Source organism: Nematostella vectensis, chromosome 13 (assembly GCF_932526225.1).
Source record: "Nematostella vectensis chromosome 13, jaNemVect1.1, whole genome shotgun sequence".
Classification (NCBI taxonomy): domain Eukaryota; kingdom Metazoa; phylum Cnidaria; class Anthozoa; order Actiniaria; family Edwardsiidae; genus Nematostella; species Nematostella vectensis.
This window is the reverse complement of record NC_064046.1, coordinates 14,348,507-14,366,057: the sequence shown is the minus strand read 5'-3', so window position 1 is coordinate 14,366,057 and position 17,551 is coordinate 14,348,507. Positions and strand designations below refer to the sequence as shown.

General features: G+C 40.7%; 1 protein-coding gene across 1 annotated transcript; it reads left to right on the top strand.

Moving 5' to 3' along the window:
- Window positions 1–41: 41 nt before the first annotated feature.
- On the top strand, window positions 42–12,986 carry LOC5504217 (nucleolar protein 9). Its single transcript, XM_048721211.1, has 8 exons — window positions 42–767; window positions 1,117–1,438; window positions 2,300–2,495; window positions 3,111–3,404; window positions 3,843–4,073; window positions 4,922–5,071; window positions 11,014–11,247; window positions 12,233–12,986. The coding sequence occupies exons 1-8, from the start codon at window positions 149–151 to the stop codon at window positions 12,440–12,442; spliced, it is 2,256 nt and encodes a 751-aa protein (XP_048577168.1). The 5' UTR covers window positions 42–148; the 3' UTR covers window positions 12,443–12,986.
- The last annotated feature ends 4,565 nt before the right edge of the window (window positions 12,987–17,551 follow it).

Below are 17,551 nucleotides of genomic sequence, written 5' to 3'. Positions count from 1 at the left end.
CCCGCTGGTCAAACCACAGGGAACCCAAGTTTATTTCGGCAGTTCTTGAGGCCTGGTCGCATGGTTTACCCACATGGTCAAAATGGCGGAAATTCTAACATAAATTTCTAACGTTTTACAGAATATCGCAAAAAAAAAGTGTTATAGTATGGAGGAGAAGAAGTCGAAGAAAAAGTACAAGAGTAGTCTGGATGAGGATACGTTAGGCTACTTCAAAAGGGTCGAAAGTGTCATCGAGGAAGACGATTTTGACGACGAGGAATCAAAAACTTTATTTGTCGAAAATGTTTTTACTCAAGTTGAGGGCAACGAACTCGAGCTCTGCTGTGATCAGGGAATGAGTAGAGTTATGGAGAGACTTTTGCGCTTTTTTACAGATACACAAATAAAGACGATATGGCAAAGCCTTACCCCAAACTACAAAACTGTCACAAATGATAAATTTGGTAGCCATGTGATCCAACACTTAGTCAACAGTGTACCAAATATGATTAGAACTGAGCGAACTAAAGTCAGGGAGGTCAACAAAGGAGACGAAAATGTTAGTACTATGGAAGAGCTGTTTTTATCATATTGTAGTGTGATCAGTAAAGACTTGGAGGAACTAATGAGTAGTACTTATGGCAGCCATGTGGTACGCGCTGTTTTTGAGGTGTTGGGAGGTGTGAAGGTTGCTGCATCTGTGCAACGCAGCAGAATGTCTAAGGGGATCAGAGCGGACCGTTATGGTCTGGAGGCTAGCCAGAAGTTTGGGAAAGTTAAAACAGGTAAAGAAAAGCTTTGGCTTTCTCAGATACAACTTAAACCCATCATGTTTTTTTAGTTAAAGGCAGAAATATTTTGCTTTATAAAGTACTGTATGTCATACTTGCTGCTTTCTCACAATTGGTACTTTGATACATTTGAATGAAAAAATAATGACTGGCATATGCTCTTTTGGCAAGCTATCTTTTTTCTGTGCCTTTTCTGCTAGCTCCATGTGCTTTCCTTGTATGGTAACAACAGGAGGCGGGGTGACTTGTGTTTCTTAAGAGGGAACCCTGTAGACCAATGATTGGGATGCATGTATAAGGTGTAAAATGAGATTGATAATCAAAGTTTTTCTAATTTTACTAGTTGGGCAAGCTTTTGGAGCTTCTCAAACGATTACACCATCACAGACCATGGCAGTGCCAGACACTTTTATCCCGGTATTAAAAACCATGGCTTCAGTGGTCTTGAATATGGACATGGAAGCTCAAGTGTTTCACCCTGTTTGCTGTCCTGTCATACAGACCTTGCTATTAGTGCTTCACCAGAAAGATGAGAAACTCTGTTCAAAGCTTGCAAAAAAGATAATGAAGCAGTCTTGTGTGTTTGATAAGAAGAAAAAGAAGGAGAAAAAGGAAGAAAAAAGTGAAAGCGGTGACGAAGATAATGACAATGCAAGCGTTTCAAGGTGAGAAAAAACACTGCCAGGGTTTTTTTTTTACAGTGAGCTGCAAAAAGTGGGTGGTAAGATGTTGTTTGTGAAGTGCCCCACTTTAGAGATTGTATATAGTGCCCCACTTTAGAGATTGTACATAGTGCCCCACTTTAGAGATTGTACATAGTGCCCCACTTTAGAGATTGTACATAGTGCCCCACTTTAGAGATTGTACAAAGTGCCCCACTTTAGAGATTGTACAAAGTGCCCCACTTTAGAGATTGTACATAGTGCCCCACTTTAGAGATTGTACATAGTGCCCCACTTTAGAGATTGTACATAGTGCCCCACTTTAGAGATTGTACATAGTGCCCCACTTTAGAGATTGTACGTAGTGCCCCACTTTAGAGATTGTACATAGTGCCCCACTTTAGAGATTGTACATAGTGCCCCACTTTAGAGATGGTACATAGCGCCCCATTTTAGAGATTGTACATAGTGCCCCATTTTAGAGATTGTACATAGTGCCCCACTTTAGAGATTGTACATAATGTGGGTGTAGGAGGATGATGAACCTCATCAACAAATTGGGAAATCGTTGCCCCTTCAGGAGATCTATTGTGGAAGGGAGGAATGGTAGCGCTAGCATATTAGCAGTAGAAGGGAACCAAGATATGTTTTTGGGTTTGTAAACTTTGGCAAGTATTTTTTTATGTATATATATATTTCTTTTCCACTCATAAAAGTGAGTGGTGGTGGGGGATGGTTGGTGGTAATAAAATGTTTGGTCGAAGATTTAAACCTCCCCCTTTCTTTCTATAGCCACTTCCCCCTACTGTATCTCCCTTTAAGGGGAGGTATCTGTTACACCTTAATAGCATCTTCCGCCTACAGCTATAAAGTTCCACCAATACTATCCCATGAGGTCTCAAGTCATCTGATGGAAAAGCTTCTACATACTGCCCCTCCAAAGCTGTACAAAAAGCTGTACAAGACATTTTTCAAGTCACACCTTGTAACACTCGCTCAACACCCTACATGCAACTTCCTGGTGCAGCACCTGTTGGCAAGCACTACAGACCCTGATCTGGTGAGTAGGTGCCGACTGAAAGGAGTGTCAAATGGTCCTTGAAAAATTTGCCAAATATCTTATAGTTATTTGAAATCTTAGAACAAGGTTTTAAATGAATGTGCACGATTATGCAGTTGTCATTAAAAACTAGGAACAGTATAAAGTTATAGTTCACAGGCAAGGACCCCTTGGCAAAAAAAAATGAATTGAAATTGCAGTCACAAAATATCTTTACCATGACACCCTTAGCAAATCCTGGCCACATGCCTGCTATATGCAAATCACTAGGATACACATATCTATTATCTGTGTATAGCTATATCTTTATCTATAACCTGTTCATAGCCATATCCAGCGGCATAGCCAGGGTATTTAACAGGAGGGGGCACAAAAAAGCACTTTCAAGGCATTCTCTCATGTATTTTAGATAATGTCTTATACATTTACTGTATTTTTGGCTGCTAGAAGGGGGGTCCGGGCCCCTTAGGCCACCCCCCTGTTTACGCCCCTGATATCTTATCTATTATCTGTTTATAGCTATATCGTATCTGTTATCTGTATATGGCTATATCTTATCTATTATCTGTGTATAGCCATATCTTATCTGTGATGACAAATACACAATACTTCTAGGGAGAGGAGATTCTTGAGGAACTGTTACCAGAAATAGAAGACCTCCTAGCTGCAGGGCATGATGGGGTCATAGCTAGGATGGCTGAGTCTTGTGTGCGGCTTGGTATACATCAGGACAGAATGTGTGATGCCATTTTCACGGCCTTCCACTGCACCGGTGCCGAAGAGAAACAAGACTGTGCCACCCTAATTCTCACCGTCACAACACATGATGTTTTCTACGATGTTGAGGAAAGTGTGGAAGACAATGAGAAAAAAGATGAGAAACATGATGAGCAGAAAGATACTAAAGAGGTGAGTGTTTTTTTAACAAAATTCATCGCAGTAACTGTAAGCCAGACTGTAAGTAGACAGTCTGAAGTAGACAGTAAGAAGCCATCAATCTGTATTACTAATGCAATTTTAAGCATTTACTGTAAATTTGATTTTGTTTTGTAATGACACGAGATAAATGAAAAAAATTAATAAAATACATAATAAATAAATCATCAGAATCAGCGTTTTTATTTACATGAACTCCATAACTTGCAGTTTCATCAAAAACTTTTATTTTCTATGCTGGTTGGCTAGTTCATTTTCTTTCATCACAAATTAATAGCCATTGTACTGTAGCATGTGTCACACAGAAATGTCAACTCTAACCATCCGTCTCCACCTGTGAAAAATGCTAGACTGCAAATTCTATGTGTTTATTAATTTGCCTCCAGTGATATTCATCATAATCATCAACAGGTAAAGCAGAAGCCCTGTCTGGAGCGTGTGAACTTCCATGGAGCAGTGTTGATGAAGGCATTGCTAGATTTTGAGCATGTTGCTGTGTTTGCTGACAGTCTCTTACATCTGAGCCAAGATGAGCTGGTCCTTGTATCTTGCAATGCCATGGGGTCCCATGTCATTGAGGCGTACATGAAGAGCAAGACTATCGGGGAGAAAAGGAAACATAAGATGATCAATAAACTAAGGGTGAGGAATTTTGCCGAATTTACCTACCCACTGTCAAAGATAGTCCAGTTTAGAGTTACTACTAGGAGACTTAAGATTCGTGATGGTGGAGGGATGATAACAGCCCACATGTTTCAGCATGAAAGCACAGTTAGCACACGCTGAAATCTTGCTTGTGCCCAGTCCTTGACTCTTGGCCGTCGTAGATCTTAAGGTTTCTTATATGCCTGCAGGACAGATTGACTAAGAATGCTTGAATACAGGGAAAGGCTCAGTTTCAGACAAATTTTATGGGCATACCAGTATCATGTCAGAGGCCTTCAAGATTTTGGAATGTCTCTGATGACCTTGAACAAATGTAGCAATCCATGTTACTAGGGTATTCTATTGGGTGTGTTTTATTCCTTGATCACCAAAATGGAAGAATACATAGGAGGAAGAACGTTTGATAAAAAATTAATTATTTTCTGGTAATCCCTTAGTGTCATAAGTCTGTTTATCTAGCAGCTGCCCTTAGTGCCACACCATCACCCCGTGCGTGACACTCACACCATCACTCCGTGCGTGACACTCACACCATCACTCCGTGCGTGACACTCACACCATCACTCTGTGCATGACACTCACACCATCACTCCGTGCGTGACACTTACTGTATCTGTGAGTTTTTCACAGAATTATGAGCAGTAGTGTGTTGAATCACTCTAGAAATCTCGTTTGTTTGCTCATGTTAAGCTGGTGAGAATTCAGGCAATATTGACATACTACAAATCACTGAACATTCTACCGAATTCTCCTGGCTGAAGGCTACATCCCTGAAATAATGGACTTACAGTGAGGCCTTTTATTTTATGTTCTGTGAATTCCAGGGCGTCTTTGCTAAGTTTGCTGGAGACAAGCAAGCAAGCCATGTGGTGGAGACCTGTTGGCGTGAAGCTGACATGCGACACAGAGCTTACATCACTCAAGAACTAGTGGACGCAGAACACTCACTTATGAAAGACTTCTACGGCAGGAAGGTACTATACATACATAATAGGGATTATTGCATACCGATAAAAAGGGTGTTTAAGTTAAGGATGACTTCAAAAAAGAAGGCTATGGCAGACGACTGGGGGTGATTAAGTAAGTGGAAGCAGTGATGATGATGACGACACCGACGACGACGACAATGTTGTTTATGATGGTCATGATGATGATGTTGTTTATGATGGTCATGGTGATCATGTTGTTTATGATGGTTATGACGATGATGTTGTTTATGATGGTCATAATGATGGTGTTGTTTATGATGGTCATGATGATAATGTTGTTTATGATGGTCATGATGATGATGTAGTTTATGATGGTCATGATGATGATGTTGTTAATGATGGTCATGACGATGTTGTTGTTTATGATGGTCATGATGATGTTGTTTATGATTGTCATGATGATGATGTTGTTAATGATGGTCATGGTGATGATGTTGTTTATGATGGTCATGGTGATCATGTTGTTTATGATGGTTATGACGATGATGTTGTTTATGATGGTCATAATGATGGTGTTGTTTATGATGGTCATGATGATGATGTTGTTTATGATGGTCATGATGATGATGTAGTTTATGATGGTCATGATGATGATGTTGTTTATGATGTTCATGATGATGATGTAGTTTATGATGGTCATGATGATGTTGTTGTTTATGATGGTCATGAAGATGTTGTTGTTAATGATGGTCATGATGATGTTGTTTATGATGGTCATGGTGATGATGTTGTTTATGATGGTGATGGGGATGATGTTTATGATGGTCATGATGATGATGTTGTTAATGATGGTCATGACGATGTTGTTGTTTATGATGGTCATGATGATGTTGTTTATGATTGTCATGATGATGATGTTGTTTATGATGGTCATGATGATGATGTTGTTTATGATTGTCATGATGATGATGTTGTTAATGATGGTCATGGTGATGATGTTGTTTATGATGGTGATGGGGATGATGTTTATGATGGTCATGATGATGATGTTGTTTATGATGGTCATGGTGATGATGTAGTTTATGATGGTCATGATGATGATGTTGTTTATGATGGTCATGATGATGATGTTGTTTATGATGGTCATGATGATGTTGTTTATGATGGTCATAATGATAGTGTTGTTTATGATGGTCATGATGATGATGTTGTTTATGATTGTCATGATGATGATGTTGTTTATGATTGTCATGATGATGATGTTGTTTATGGTGGTCATGGTGATGATGTTGTTTATGATGGTCATGATGATGATGTTGTTTATGATGGTCATGATGATGATGTTGTTTATGATGGTCATGGTGATGATGTAGTTTATGATGGTCATGATGATGATGTTGTTTATGATGGTCATGATGATGATGATGTTTATGATGGTTATGACGATAATGTTGTTTATGATGGTCATGGTGATGATGTTGTTTATGATGGTCATGATGATGATGTTGTTTATGATTGTCATGATGATGATGTTGTTAATGATGGTCATGGTGATGATGATGTTTATGGTGGTCATGGTGATGATGTTGTTTATGATGGTCATGATGATGATGTTGTTTATGATGGTCATGACGATAATGTTGTTTATGATGGTCATGATGATGATGTTGTTTATGATGGTCATGGTGACGATGTTGTTAATGATGGTCATGACGATGATGCTGTTTATGATGGTCATGATGATGATGCTGTTTATGATAGTCAAGGTGACGATGTTGTTAATGATGGTCATGATTTTGTTTATGATGGTCATGATGATGATGTTGTTTATGATTTTCATGGTGATGATGTTGTTTATGATGGTCATGGTGATGATGTTGTTTATGATGGTCATGATGATGTTGTTTATGATTTTCATGGTGATGATGTTGTTTATGATGGTCATGGTGATGATGTTGTTTATGATGGTTATGATGATATTGTTTATGATGGTCATGTTGATGATGTTGTTTATGATGGTTATGGTGATGATGTTGTTTATGATGGTCATGATGATGATGGTCATGATGATGGTCATGGTGACGATGTTGTTTATGATGGTCATGATGATGATGTTGTTTATGATGGTCATGATGATGATGTTGTTTATGATGGTCATGGTGACGATGTTGTTAATGATGGTAATGACGATGATGTTGTTTATGGTGGTCATGATGATGATGCTGTTTATGATGGTCATGGTGATGATGTTGTTTATGATGGTCATAATGATGGTGTTGTTTATGATGGTCATGATGATGATGTTGTTTATGATGGTCATGGTGACAATGTTGTTTATGATGGTCATGATGATGATGTTGTTTATGATGGTCATGATGATGATGTTGTTAATGATGGTCATGATGATGATGTTGTTTATGATGGTCATGGTGACGATGTTGTTAATGATGGTAATGACGATGATGTTGTTTATGGTGGTCATGATGATGATGCTGTTTATGATGGTCATGGTGATGATGTTGTTTATGATGGTCATAATGATGGTGTTGTTTATGATGGTCATGATGATGATGTTGTTTATGATGGTCATGGTGACGATGTTGTTTATGATGGTCATGATGATGATGATGTTTATGATGGTTATGACGATAATGTTGTTTATGATGGTCATGGTGATGATGTTGTTTATGATGGTCATGATGATGATGTTGTTTATGATGGTCATGGTGACGATGTTGTTAATGATGGTCATGTTGATGATGTTGTTTATGATGGTCATGACGATGATGTTGTTTATGATGGTCATGACGATGATGTTGTTTATGATGGTCATGACGATGATGTTCTTTATGATGGTCATGGTGACGATGTTGTTTATGATGGTCATGATGATGATGATGTTTATGATGGTTATGACGATAATGTTGTTTATGATGGTCATGGTGATGATGTTGTTTATGATGGTCATGATGATGATGTTGTTTATGATGGTCATGTTGATGATGTTGTTTATGATGGTCATGACGATGATGTTGTTTATGATGGTCATGACGATGATGTTGTTTATGATGGTCATGACGATGATGTTGTTTATGATGGTCATGACGATGATGTTGTTTATGGTGGTCATGATGATGATGCTGTTTATGATGGTCATGATGATGTTGTTTATGATGGTCATGGGGATGTTGTTTATGATGGTCATGGTGATGATGTTGTTAATGATGGTCATGATGATGATGTTGTTTATGATGGTCATGGTGATGATGTTCTTTATGATGGTCATGGTGACGATGTTGTTTATGATGGTCATGATGATGATGATGTTTATGATGGTTATGACGATAATGTTGTTTATGATGGTCATGGTGATGATGTTGTTTATGATGGTCATGATGATGATGTTGTTTATGATGGTCATGATGATGATGTTGTTTATGATTTTCATGGTGATGATGTTGTTTATGATGGTCATGGTGATGATGTTGTTTATGATGGTTATGATGATATTGTTTATGATGGTCATGTTGATGATGTTGTTTATGATGGTTATGGTGATGATGTTGTTTGTGATGGTCATGATGATGATGGTCATGATGATGGTCATGGTGACGATGTTGTTTATGATGGTCATGATGATGATGTTGTTTATGATGGTCATGATGATGATGTTGTTTATGATGGTCATGGTGACGATGTTGTTAATGATGGTAATGACGATGATGTTGTTTATGGTGGTCATGATGATGATGCTGTTTATGATGGTCATGGTGATGATGTTGTTTATGATGGTCATAATGATGGTGTTGTTTATGACGGTCATGATGATGATGTTGTTTATGATGGTCATGGTGACGATGTTGTTAATGATGGTCATGTTGATGATGTTGTTTATGATGGTCATGACGATGATGTTGTTTATGATGGTCATGACGATGATGTTGTTTATGATGGTCATGACGATGATGTTGTTTATGATGGTCATGACGATGATGTTGTTTATGATGGTCATGACGATGATGTTGTTTATGATGGTCATGGTTATGATGTTGTTTATGATGGTCATGATGATGATGTTGTTTATGATGGCCATGGTGACGATGTTGTTAATGATGGTCATGTTGATGATGTTGTTTATGATGGTCATGACGATGATGTTGTTTATGATGGTCATGACGATGATGTTGTTTATGATGGTCATGACGATGATGTTGTTTATGATGGTCATGACGATGATGTTGTTTATGATGGTCATGACGATGATGCTGTTTATGATGGTCATGATGATGTTGTTGTTTATGATGGTCATGTTGATGATGTTGTTTATGATGGTCATGACGATGATGTTGTTTATGATGGTCATGACGATGATGTTGTTTATGATGGTCATGACGATGATGTTGTTTATGATGGTCATGACGATGATGCTGTTTATGATGGTCATGACGATGATGCTGTTTATGATGGTCATGACGATGATGCTGTTTATGATAGTCAAGGTGACGATGGTCATGATGATGGTGTTGTTTATGATAGTCAAGGTGATGATGTTGTTAATGATGGTCATGATTTTGTTTATGATTGTCATGATGATGATGTTGTTTATGATTGTCGTGATGATGATGTTGTTTATGATGGTCATGATGATGATGTTGTTTATGATTGTCGTGATGATGATGTTGTTAATGATGGTCATGATGATGATGTTGTTTATGATTTTCATGGTGATGATGTTGTTTATGATGGTTATGATGATATTGTTTATGATGGTCATGTTGATGATGTTGTTTATGATGGTTATGTTGATGATGTTGTTTATGATGGTCATGGTGATGATGTAGTTTATGATTGTCATGGTGATGATGTTGTTAATGATGGTCATGATGATGATGTTGTTTATGATGGTCATGGTGATGATGTTGTTTATGATGGTCAAGGTGATAATGTTGTTTATGATGGTCATGGTGATGATGTTGTTTATGATGGTCATGGTGACGATGTTGTTAATGATGGTCATGACGATGATGTTGTTTTGATGGTCATGGTGATGATGTTGTTTATGATGGTCATGGTGACGATGTTGTTAATGATGGTCATGACGATGTTGTTGTTTATGATGGTCATGATGATGATGCTGATTATGATGGTCATTATTATGATGTTGTTTATGATAGTCATGGTGACGATGTTGTTTATGATGGTTATGATGATATTGTTTATGATGGCCATGTTGATGATGTTGTTTATGATGGTTATGATGATATTGTTTATGATTGTCATGTTGATGATGTTGTTTATGATGGTTATGGTGATGATGTTGTTTATGATGGTCATGATGATGATGGTCATGATGATGGTGTTGTTTATGATGGTTATGGTGATGATATTGTTTATGATGGTCATGGTGATGATGTTGTTTATGATGGTTATGGTGATGATGTTGTTTATGATGGTCATGATGATGATGTTGTTTATGATGGTCATGGTGATGATGTTGTTTATGATGGTCATTATGATGATGTTTATGATAGTCATGGTGATGATGTTGTTTATGATTGTAATGATGATGATGTTGTTAATGATAGTCATGGTGATGATGTTGTTTATGATGGTCATGATGATAATGTTGTTTATGATAGTCATGGTGATGGTGTTGTTTATGATGGTCATGACGACAATGTTGTTTATGATGGTCATGGTGATGATGTTGTTTATGATGGTCATGATGATGATGGTCATGATGATGGGGTTGTTTATGACGGTCATGATGATTCTATTATAGTTCCGGTTCTTCTTGTGGTGATAGTTTTGTTGGTGGCTATTTTAATGATGGCGATAATGGTGTTGGTGGTTATGGTGGTGATAGAAATAGTGGTTCTCTGTATAACCTTGGTCTTGTGAGTTGTGTCGATATTGACTTTGATTTCGTTGGTGACGACGGTACTAGATAGAAAAATGATGATCTCCATCAATTCTCTCAATTCTAGGTACTAAAAACTTGTGGTGTTGACGCTTCCAAAGTAAAGAAATCTGGAATGGGTGAGGATTTAGATCTTGGTGTACGCAAACGGAAGATGCTTAATGAGATTCTTGATGACACCAAGGCCGTGCACAAACGAAAGTCTCCTGCCAGCAAGACAGATAATGGCTCAGCCAAGTATTCGGTGGAAATGGCCATATTAGGGTTCAACGCCAAAGACGAAGAAAGGCAAAACAATAAGGTAATCTAGAAAAATTGTAGTAAAACTAATACTAACATTAATTTTGAAAAGAAAGAGAGTAATTTTGTCCTTTGACCGCTTGATAACGTTGTCTCAGCTCAAATTTGATATTCTGACTGCTCAGGTATTGCAGAACCGAGTTGAGCTTCCAAGACATCAACCCCGGGGGGAAGACCTTTCCATGTTATTCAGTTATTTACATTAGAGCGGACCTCCTCCCCAATCACAGCAAGCCCAAGCTCTCTATTTGTATCTATTTATATAATGGTAAATGGAGATTCTTCTAAAGAGCAGCTACGCTGTGAAACGACAAATATACAAAAATTAAACATCATTTTTCTTTTCGGCGAAGTTATTTTTTGAACGTTTTTGTACAATATATGCCGTAATATCAATAGAGATTAATAAAGAGCTTGGGCTACCTGTGTTCGTGTAGGGAGGTTATTTCGAACCCCCTGTACTGTCAGAGCTTGTGATTCACGATTTCGTCTTGTTTTTCAAAGGGCTGTAATGCTTGTGATTCACGATTTCGTCTTGTTTTTCAAAGGGCTGTAATGCTTGTGATTCACGATTTCGTCTTGTTTTTCAAAGGGCTGTAATGCTTTGCGTACATTACAGCCGCATTGTCATCGGTTTACTTCCGGTATATTACGTAACAGTTTCCGATGATTTTTAACGGAAAACGCGAACAATATTAAAAGCAGTGTGTCTATTGAAAGTTTTTTTAGAGCGGATGGCCTATTAAATATCTCGGATTCTCACAGATTCTTTTGTCTTTTAACGGTTGAGGCTTCCATCGGACCTCCGTAAGTAAACTGATGACAATGCGGCATTAACACGCGCAACGTCAATCTCCTTTTAGGATGTTTCCTTCTGCTTTGTAACGTTTTCTCGCAATGTAAAAGGGGCTTCGCTGGGATTCGCTACGCTGTAACTGCGTCCCGGTCTGTCACTTTAAATTTTTCTTTGCTTTTGTTTTCACCAGGAAAAGAAAGAAAACAAAGAGAAGAAACGAGTAGAGAAGCGAAAGCCAAGTAACATGGATGAGATTGATTTAATTTTCAGTAGAAAGTCTGCTGGGAAGAAGGGAAGAATAGGGGTTGAGAAATATTCCAAAAACCCTGCGGATGAAATCCCTGAACAATCGAACTCTGAACAAAGCAAGAAAAAGAAAAGGGGAACTCAAGGAATTTAGATGATTCGCTAGACATAATAGAAAAGCGGATTTTTTTGCTTTCACAATGACAATGTTCTGATATAAACCTAATTATAGGTAACTGGGTACGAATAATCATGTTTACAACTTTTGTTGGATCGTCTCATTCATTTTTAGAATTTTAGAGAGCTATTTTGCCCTTTGGCCGCTTGCTAACGTTGTCTAAGCTCAAATTTGATATTCTGACATCAACCCATCATTAGTCCGAATTTTGGCACGTGACGTTAGTCCTGTGCTCATTGGTCGTTTTTAAGCCAGTGAGATTACTGAAGGAGGGAATGTTAACTATTATATCAGCATTAAAGCTTTCATTTATTTACTAAATCACATCTAGAAGAGATTGATATTTCAAGGCGTTTAGAATATTTGTGGACATGGAGTTTGGCACTACGTTACATCTAGATTGGTTATAGCAAAATACTTAAGTTTTTTTATCGTTCCTAAATGTCACAAAAGAATTTTGTCCTACAATCCATCATTGTCGTCTAATAGATATTGACTATAAATCCTTTTTGTGTTATAACCACTGTCAACATTCCATCGATGTTGCGCTTGCTATCATGGCCTCAAAACATTCAAATGGTCGAATGGCGCTTGGAATGAACAATCCGTCAGCGCCCAGACAAGAGCCTTTAGCTTCCATCTCTTCTTTAGAGGCGTACAGATACGCAAACGATTTTTCTCTCGGCATGGGTATGCTGACGATGACGGGCCCGTGAGGGGTCTGGAACATGTTATGCGCCGTCGAAAAAGGCATTGGTAGGAAATGCGGTGCCGGCATTTGCACATGCGCGTCTAGGGTCTTTGGCACGGACGACATTACTTTGAGCCTTCTCTGCTCGTATCTACCGCTGGGTGAGAAAACTGCGGGCAATGCTGCAGCTGGGTTCGTTGTCAGTAGATGGACCAACTGGAAATTGTTGTCGGCATTAAGGTTGGAAGCCGTTTCTTGAGTTGTAATGTTTTGATTGGGAATGTTTTCTTTTTGATCCATTGAAATTAGTCTCATCGTTGCTGTCACAGAGTGTGTTGCTTCTGTTTCTTTGTAATCGCGTTCTCTTCGTTTCGCTCTTTTATGAGGTCACAGAGGGTTGTCAGATGGCGCGATCACGAACTGCGCGCGCGACCGCGTGATAGGAACTTTCTCCCTCGCGTGTTTTTTTCATTTATTTTTTTCGTGCGAACAGTAAAAAAAAAACCATAAAAAACAGGTGAAAATATAATGGCTTGAGAGGAAATCGCACCCCTACGCCTTCTGAAATAATGGCCAGACGGCTAGCCACGTCTCACTTGGCTAACAGGTTTTAAGTTGTTATACAACATGGCGGGGATTCAGCAGGGATGAATAAAAAAATGATTTTCACAGATTACCACGTGTATGCCAGTTTATCCCTACAGAGTACCACGTGTATGTCAGATTATCCCTACAGATTACCACGTGTATGTCAGTTTATCGCCACAGATTACCACGTGTATGTCAGTTTATCCCCACAGATTACCACGTCTATGTTAGTTTATCCCTACAGATTACCACGTGTATGTCAGTTTATCCCTACAGATTACCACGTGTATGTCAGTTTATCCCTACAGATTACCACGAGTATGTCAGTTTATCCCTACAGATTACCACGTGTATGTCAGTTTATCCCTACAGATTACCACGTGTATGTCAGTTTATCCCTACAGATTACCACGTGTATGTCAGTTTATCCCTACAGATTACCACGTGTATGTCAGTTTCTCTACAGAGTATCACGTGTATGTCAGTTTATCCCTACAGATTACCACGTGTATGTCAGTTTCTCTACAGAGTATCACGTGTTTGTCAGTTTATCCCTACAAATTACCACGTGTATGTCAGTTTATCCCTACAGATTTCCAGGCGTAAGTTATAGATTACCACCCGATGTACATTGTCAACTGAAGAGGAGGGCGCCAGTGGCAGATTCAATGATACCAGAGGCCTGGTATAAAAATGACGCAAGGTGAAACTAAGGACTGTTTTAATTGTTTTAAAACCAAGGATGGTTCAGAAGGATAAGCCAACCACCCGCGTCTAGCGCATGGAACATAACCGAGAACAGAAATGAATGAAAAAAAAAGGATAAAGCCATAAAAAAGTACTGATAAGTTATAGAAAAAAAGGTAGAGCCAATTGCCCGAGGATCGAACCTCTTGAGATCAAATAAAACAAGAAAAAAATAGACAATACTTCCAGACATACGCTGAATCACCGTATGGCAGCTACTGCTTTGCGGCTGGGCGGGAGATTTCGGCCCCAGCACCGCTATCTAGCGAACTGTACAATACAAAGGAACCCGCACATTAATAGGGAGGCAGTAACCAGGATCCCAGGCCTGTCTTAGTCGGTTACGCCACGCACAGCTCACTGAGATTTAGATTGAAAAATATCGGGGTCTTTTTCAGAGTAAGTACGCAGCTGCTTTGTCGTCTATTATCTTTGTTCTACAAAGGAGTTCTTTTGTCTCTATTCTTCTCGTTCTTTGTGTCGAAGTGCGGATATTGTTCTTGCCCAATCAAATTGCAGCTTGTAAGATCTGACCCCTTTTTCACTCTTTCCGCCTTTAACCTTTTCTTCTCCTGCGCTTAGTCGCCCACGTGCATGTGACATCGCTTGTGTCGCCGCCTTTAGCCTTTTCTTCTCTTGTGCTTAGTCGCCCACGTGCATGTGACATCTCTTGTGTCGCCGCCTTTAGCCTTTTCTTCTCCTGTGCTTAGTCGCCCACGTGCATGTGACATCTCTTGTGTCGCCGCCTTTAGCCTTTTCTTCTTCTGTGCTTAGTCGCCCACGTGCATGTGACATCGCTTGTGTCGCCGCCTTTAGCCTTTTCTTCTCCTGTGCTTAGTCGCGCACGTGCATGTGACATCTCTTGTGTCGCCGCCTTTAGCCTTTTCTTCTTCTGTGCTTAGTCGCCCACGTGCATGTGACATCGCTTGTGTCGCCGCCTTTAGCCTTTTCTTCTCCTGTGCTTAGTCGCCCACGTGCATGTGACATCTCTTGTGTCGCCGCCTTTAGCCTTTTCTTCTCCTGTGCTTAGTCGCGTACGTGCATGTGACATCTCTTGTGTCGCCGCCTTTAGCCTTTTCTTCTCCTGTGCTTAGTCGCCCACGTGCATGTGACATCTCTTGTGTCGCCGCCTTTAGCCTTTTCTTCTCCTGTGCTTAGTCGCGCACGTGCATCTGACATCTCTTGTGTCGCCGCCTTTAGCCTTTTCTTCTCCTGTGCTTAGTCGCCCACGTGCATGTGACATCTCTTGTGTCGCCGCCTTTAGCCTTTTCTTCTCCTGTGCTTAGTCGCCCACGTGCATGTGACATCGCTTGTGTCGCCGCCTTTAGCCTTTTCTTCTCCTGTGCTTAGTCGCCCACGTGCATGTGACATCTCTTGTGTCGCCGCCTTTAGCCTTTTCTTCTCCTGTGCTTAGTCGCGCACGTGCATGTGACATCTCTTGTGTCGCCACCTTTAGCCTTTTCTTCTCCTGTGCTTAGTCGCCCACGTGCATGTGACATCTCTTGTGTCGCCGCCTTTAGCCTTTTCTTCTCCTGTGCTTAGTCGCCCACGTGCATGTGACATCGCTTGTGTCGCCGCCTTTAGCCTTTTCTTCTCCTGTGCTTAGTCGCCCACGTGCATGTGACATCTCTTGTGTCGCCGCCTTTAGCCTTTTCTTCTCCTGTGCTTAGTCGCCCACGTGCATGTGACATCGCTTGTGTCGCCGCCTTTAGCCTTTTCTTCTCCTGTGCTTAGTCGCCCACGTGCATGTGATATCTCTTGTGTCGCCGCCTTTAGCCTTTTCTTCTTCTGTGCTTAGTCGCCCACGTGCATGTGACATCGCTTGTGTCGCCGCCTTTAGCCTTTTCTTCTCCTGTGCTTAGTCGCCCACGTGCATGTGACATCTCTTGTGTCGCCGCCTTTAGCCTTTTCTTCTCCTGTGCTTAGTCGCGTACGTGCATGTGACATCTCTTGTGTCGCCGCCTTTAGCCTTTTCTTCTCCTGTGCTTAGTCGCCCACGTGCATGTGACATCTCTTGTGTCGCCGCCTTTAGCCTTTTCTTCTCCTGTGCTTAGTCGCGCACGTGCATCTGACATCTCTTGTGTCGCCGCCTTTAGCCTTTTCTTCTCCTGTGCTTAGTCGCCCACGTGCATGTGACATCTCTTGTGTCGCCGCCTTTAGCCTTTTCTTCTCCTGTGCTTAGTCGCCCACGTGCATGTGACATCGCTTGTGTCGCCGCCTTTAGCCTTTTCTTCTCCTGTGCTTAGTCGCCCACGTGCATGTGACATCTCTTGTGTCGCCGCCTTTAGCCTTTTCTTCTCCTGTGCTTAGTCGCGCACGTGCATGTGACATCTCTTGTGTCGCCACCTTTAGCCTTTTCTTCTCCTGTGCTTAGTCGCCCACGTGCATGTGACATCTCTTGTGTCGCCGCCTTTAGCCTTTTCTTCTCCTGTGCTTAGTCGCCCACGTGCATGTGACATCGCTTGTGTCGCCGCCTTTAGCCTTTTCTTCTCCTGTGCTTAGTCGCCCACGTGCATGTGACATCTCTTGTGTCGCCGCCTTTAGCCTTTTCTTCTCCTGTGCTTAGTCGCCCACGTGCATGTGACATCGCTTGTGTCGCCGCCTTTAGCCTTTTCTTCTCCTGTGCTTAGTCGCCCACGTGCATGTGATATCTCTTGTGTCGCCGCCTTTAGCCTTTTCTTCTCCTGTGCTTAGTCGCGCACGTGCATGTGACATCTCTTGTGTCGCCGCCTTTAGCCTTTTCTTCTCCTGTGCTTAGTCGCCCACGTGCATGTGACATCGCTTGTGTCGCCACCTTTAGCCTTTTCTTCTTCTGTGCTTAGTCGCCCACGTGCATGTGACATCGCTTGTGTCGCCGCCTTTAGCCTTTTCTTCTTCTGTGCTTAGTCGCCCACGTGCATGTGACATCTCTTGTGTCGCCGCCTTTAGCCTTTTCTTCTCCTGTGCTTAGTCGCCCACGTGCATGTGACATCGCTTGTGTCGCCGCCTTTAGCCTTTTCTTCTTCTGTGCTTAGTCGCCCACGTGCATGTGACATCTCTTGTGTCGCCGCCTTTAGCCT

Bases quoted from the DNA above. Each gene is read 5' to 3' on its own strand.
- LOC5504217 (XM_048721211.1), top strand. From the start codon at position 149: ATGGAGGAGAAGAAGTCGAAGAAAAAGTACAAGAGTAGTCTGGATGAG. The intron at 1,439-2,299 runs GTGAGAAAAAAC...TTCCGCCTACAG, and splicing joins GACAATGCAAGCGTTTCAAG to CTATAAAGTTCCACCAATAC. The intron at 11,248-12,232 runs GTAATCTAGAAA...TGTTTTCACCAG, and splicing joins AAGAAAGGCAAAACAATAAG to GAAAAGAAAGAAAACAAAGA.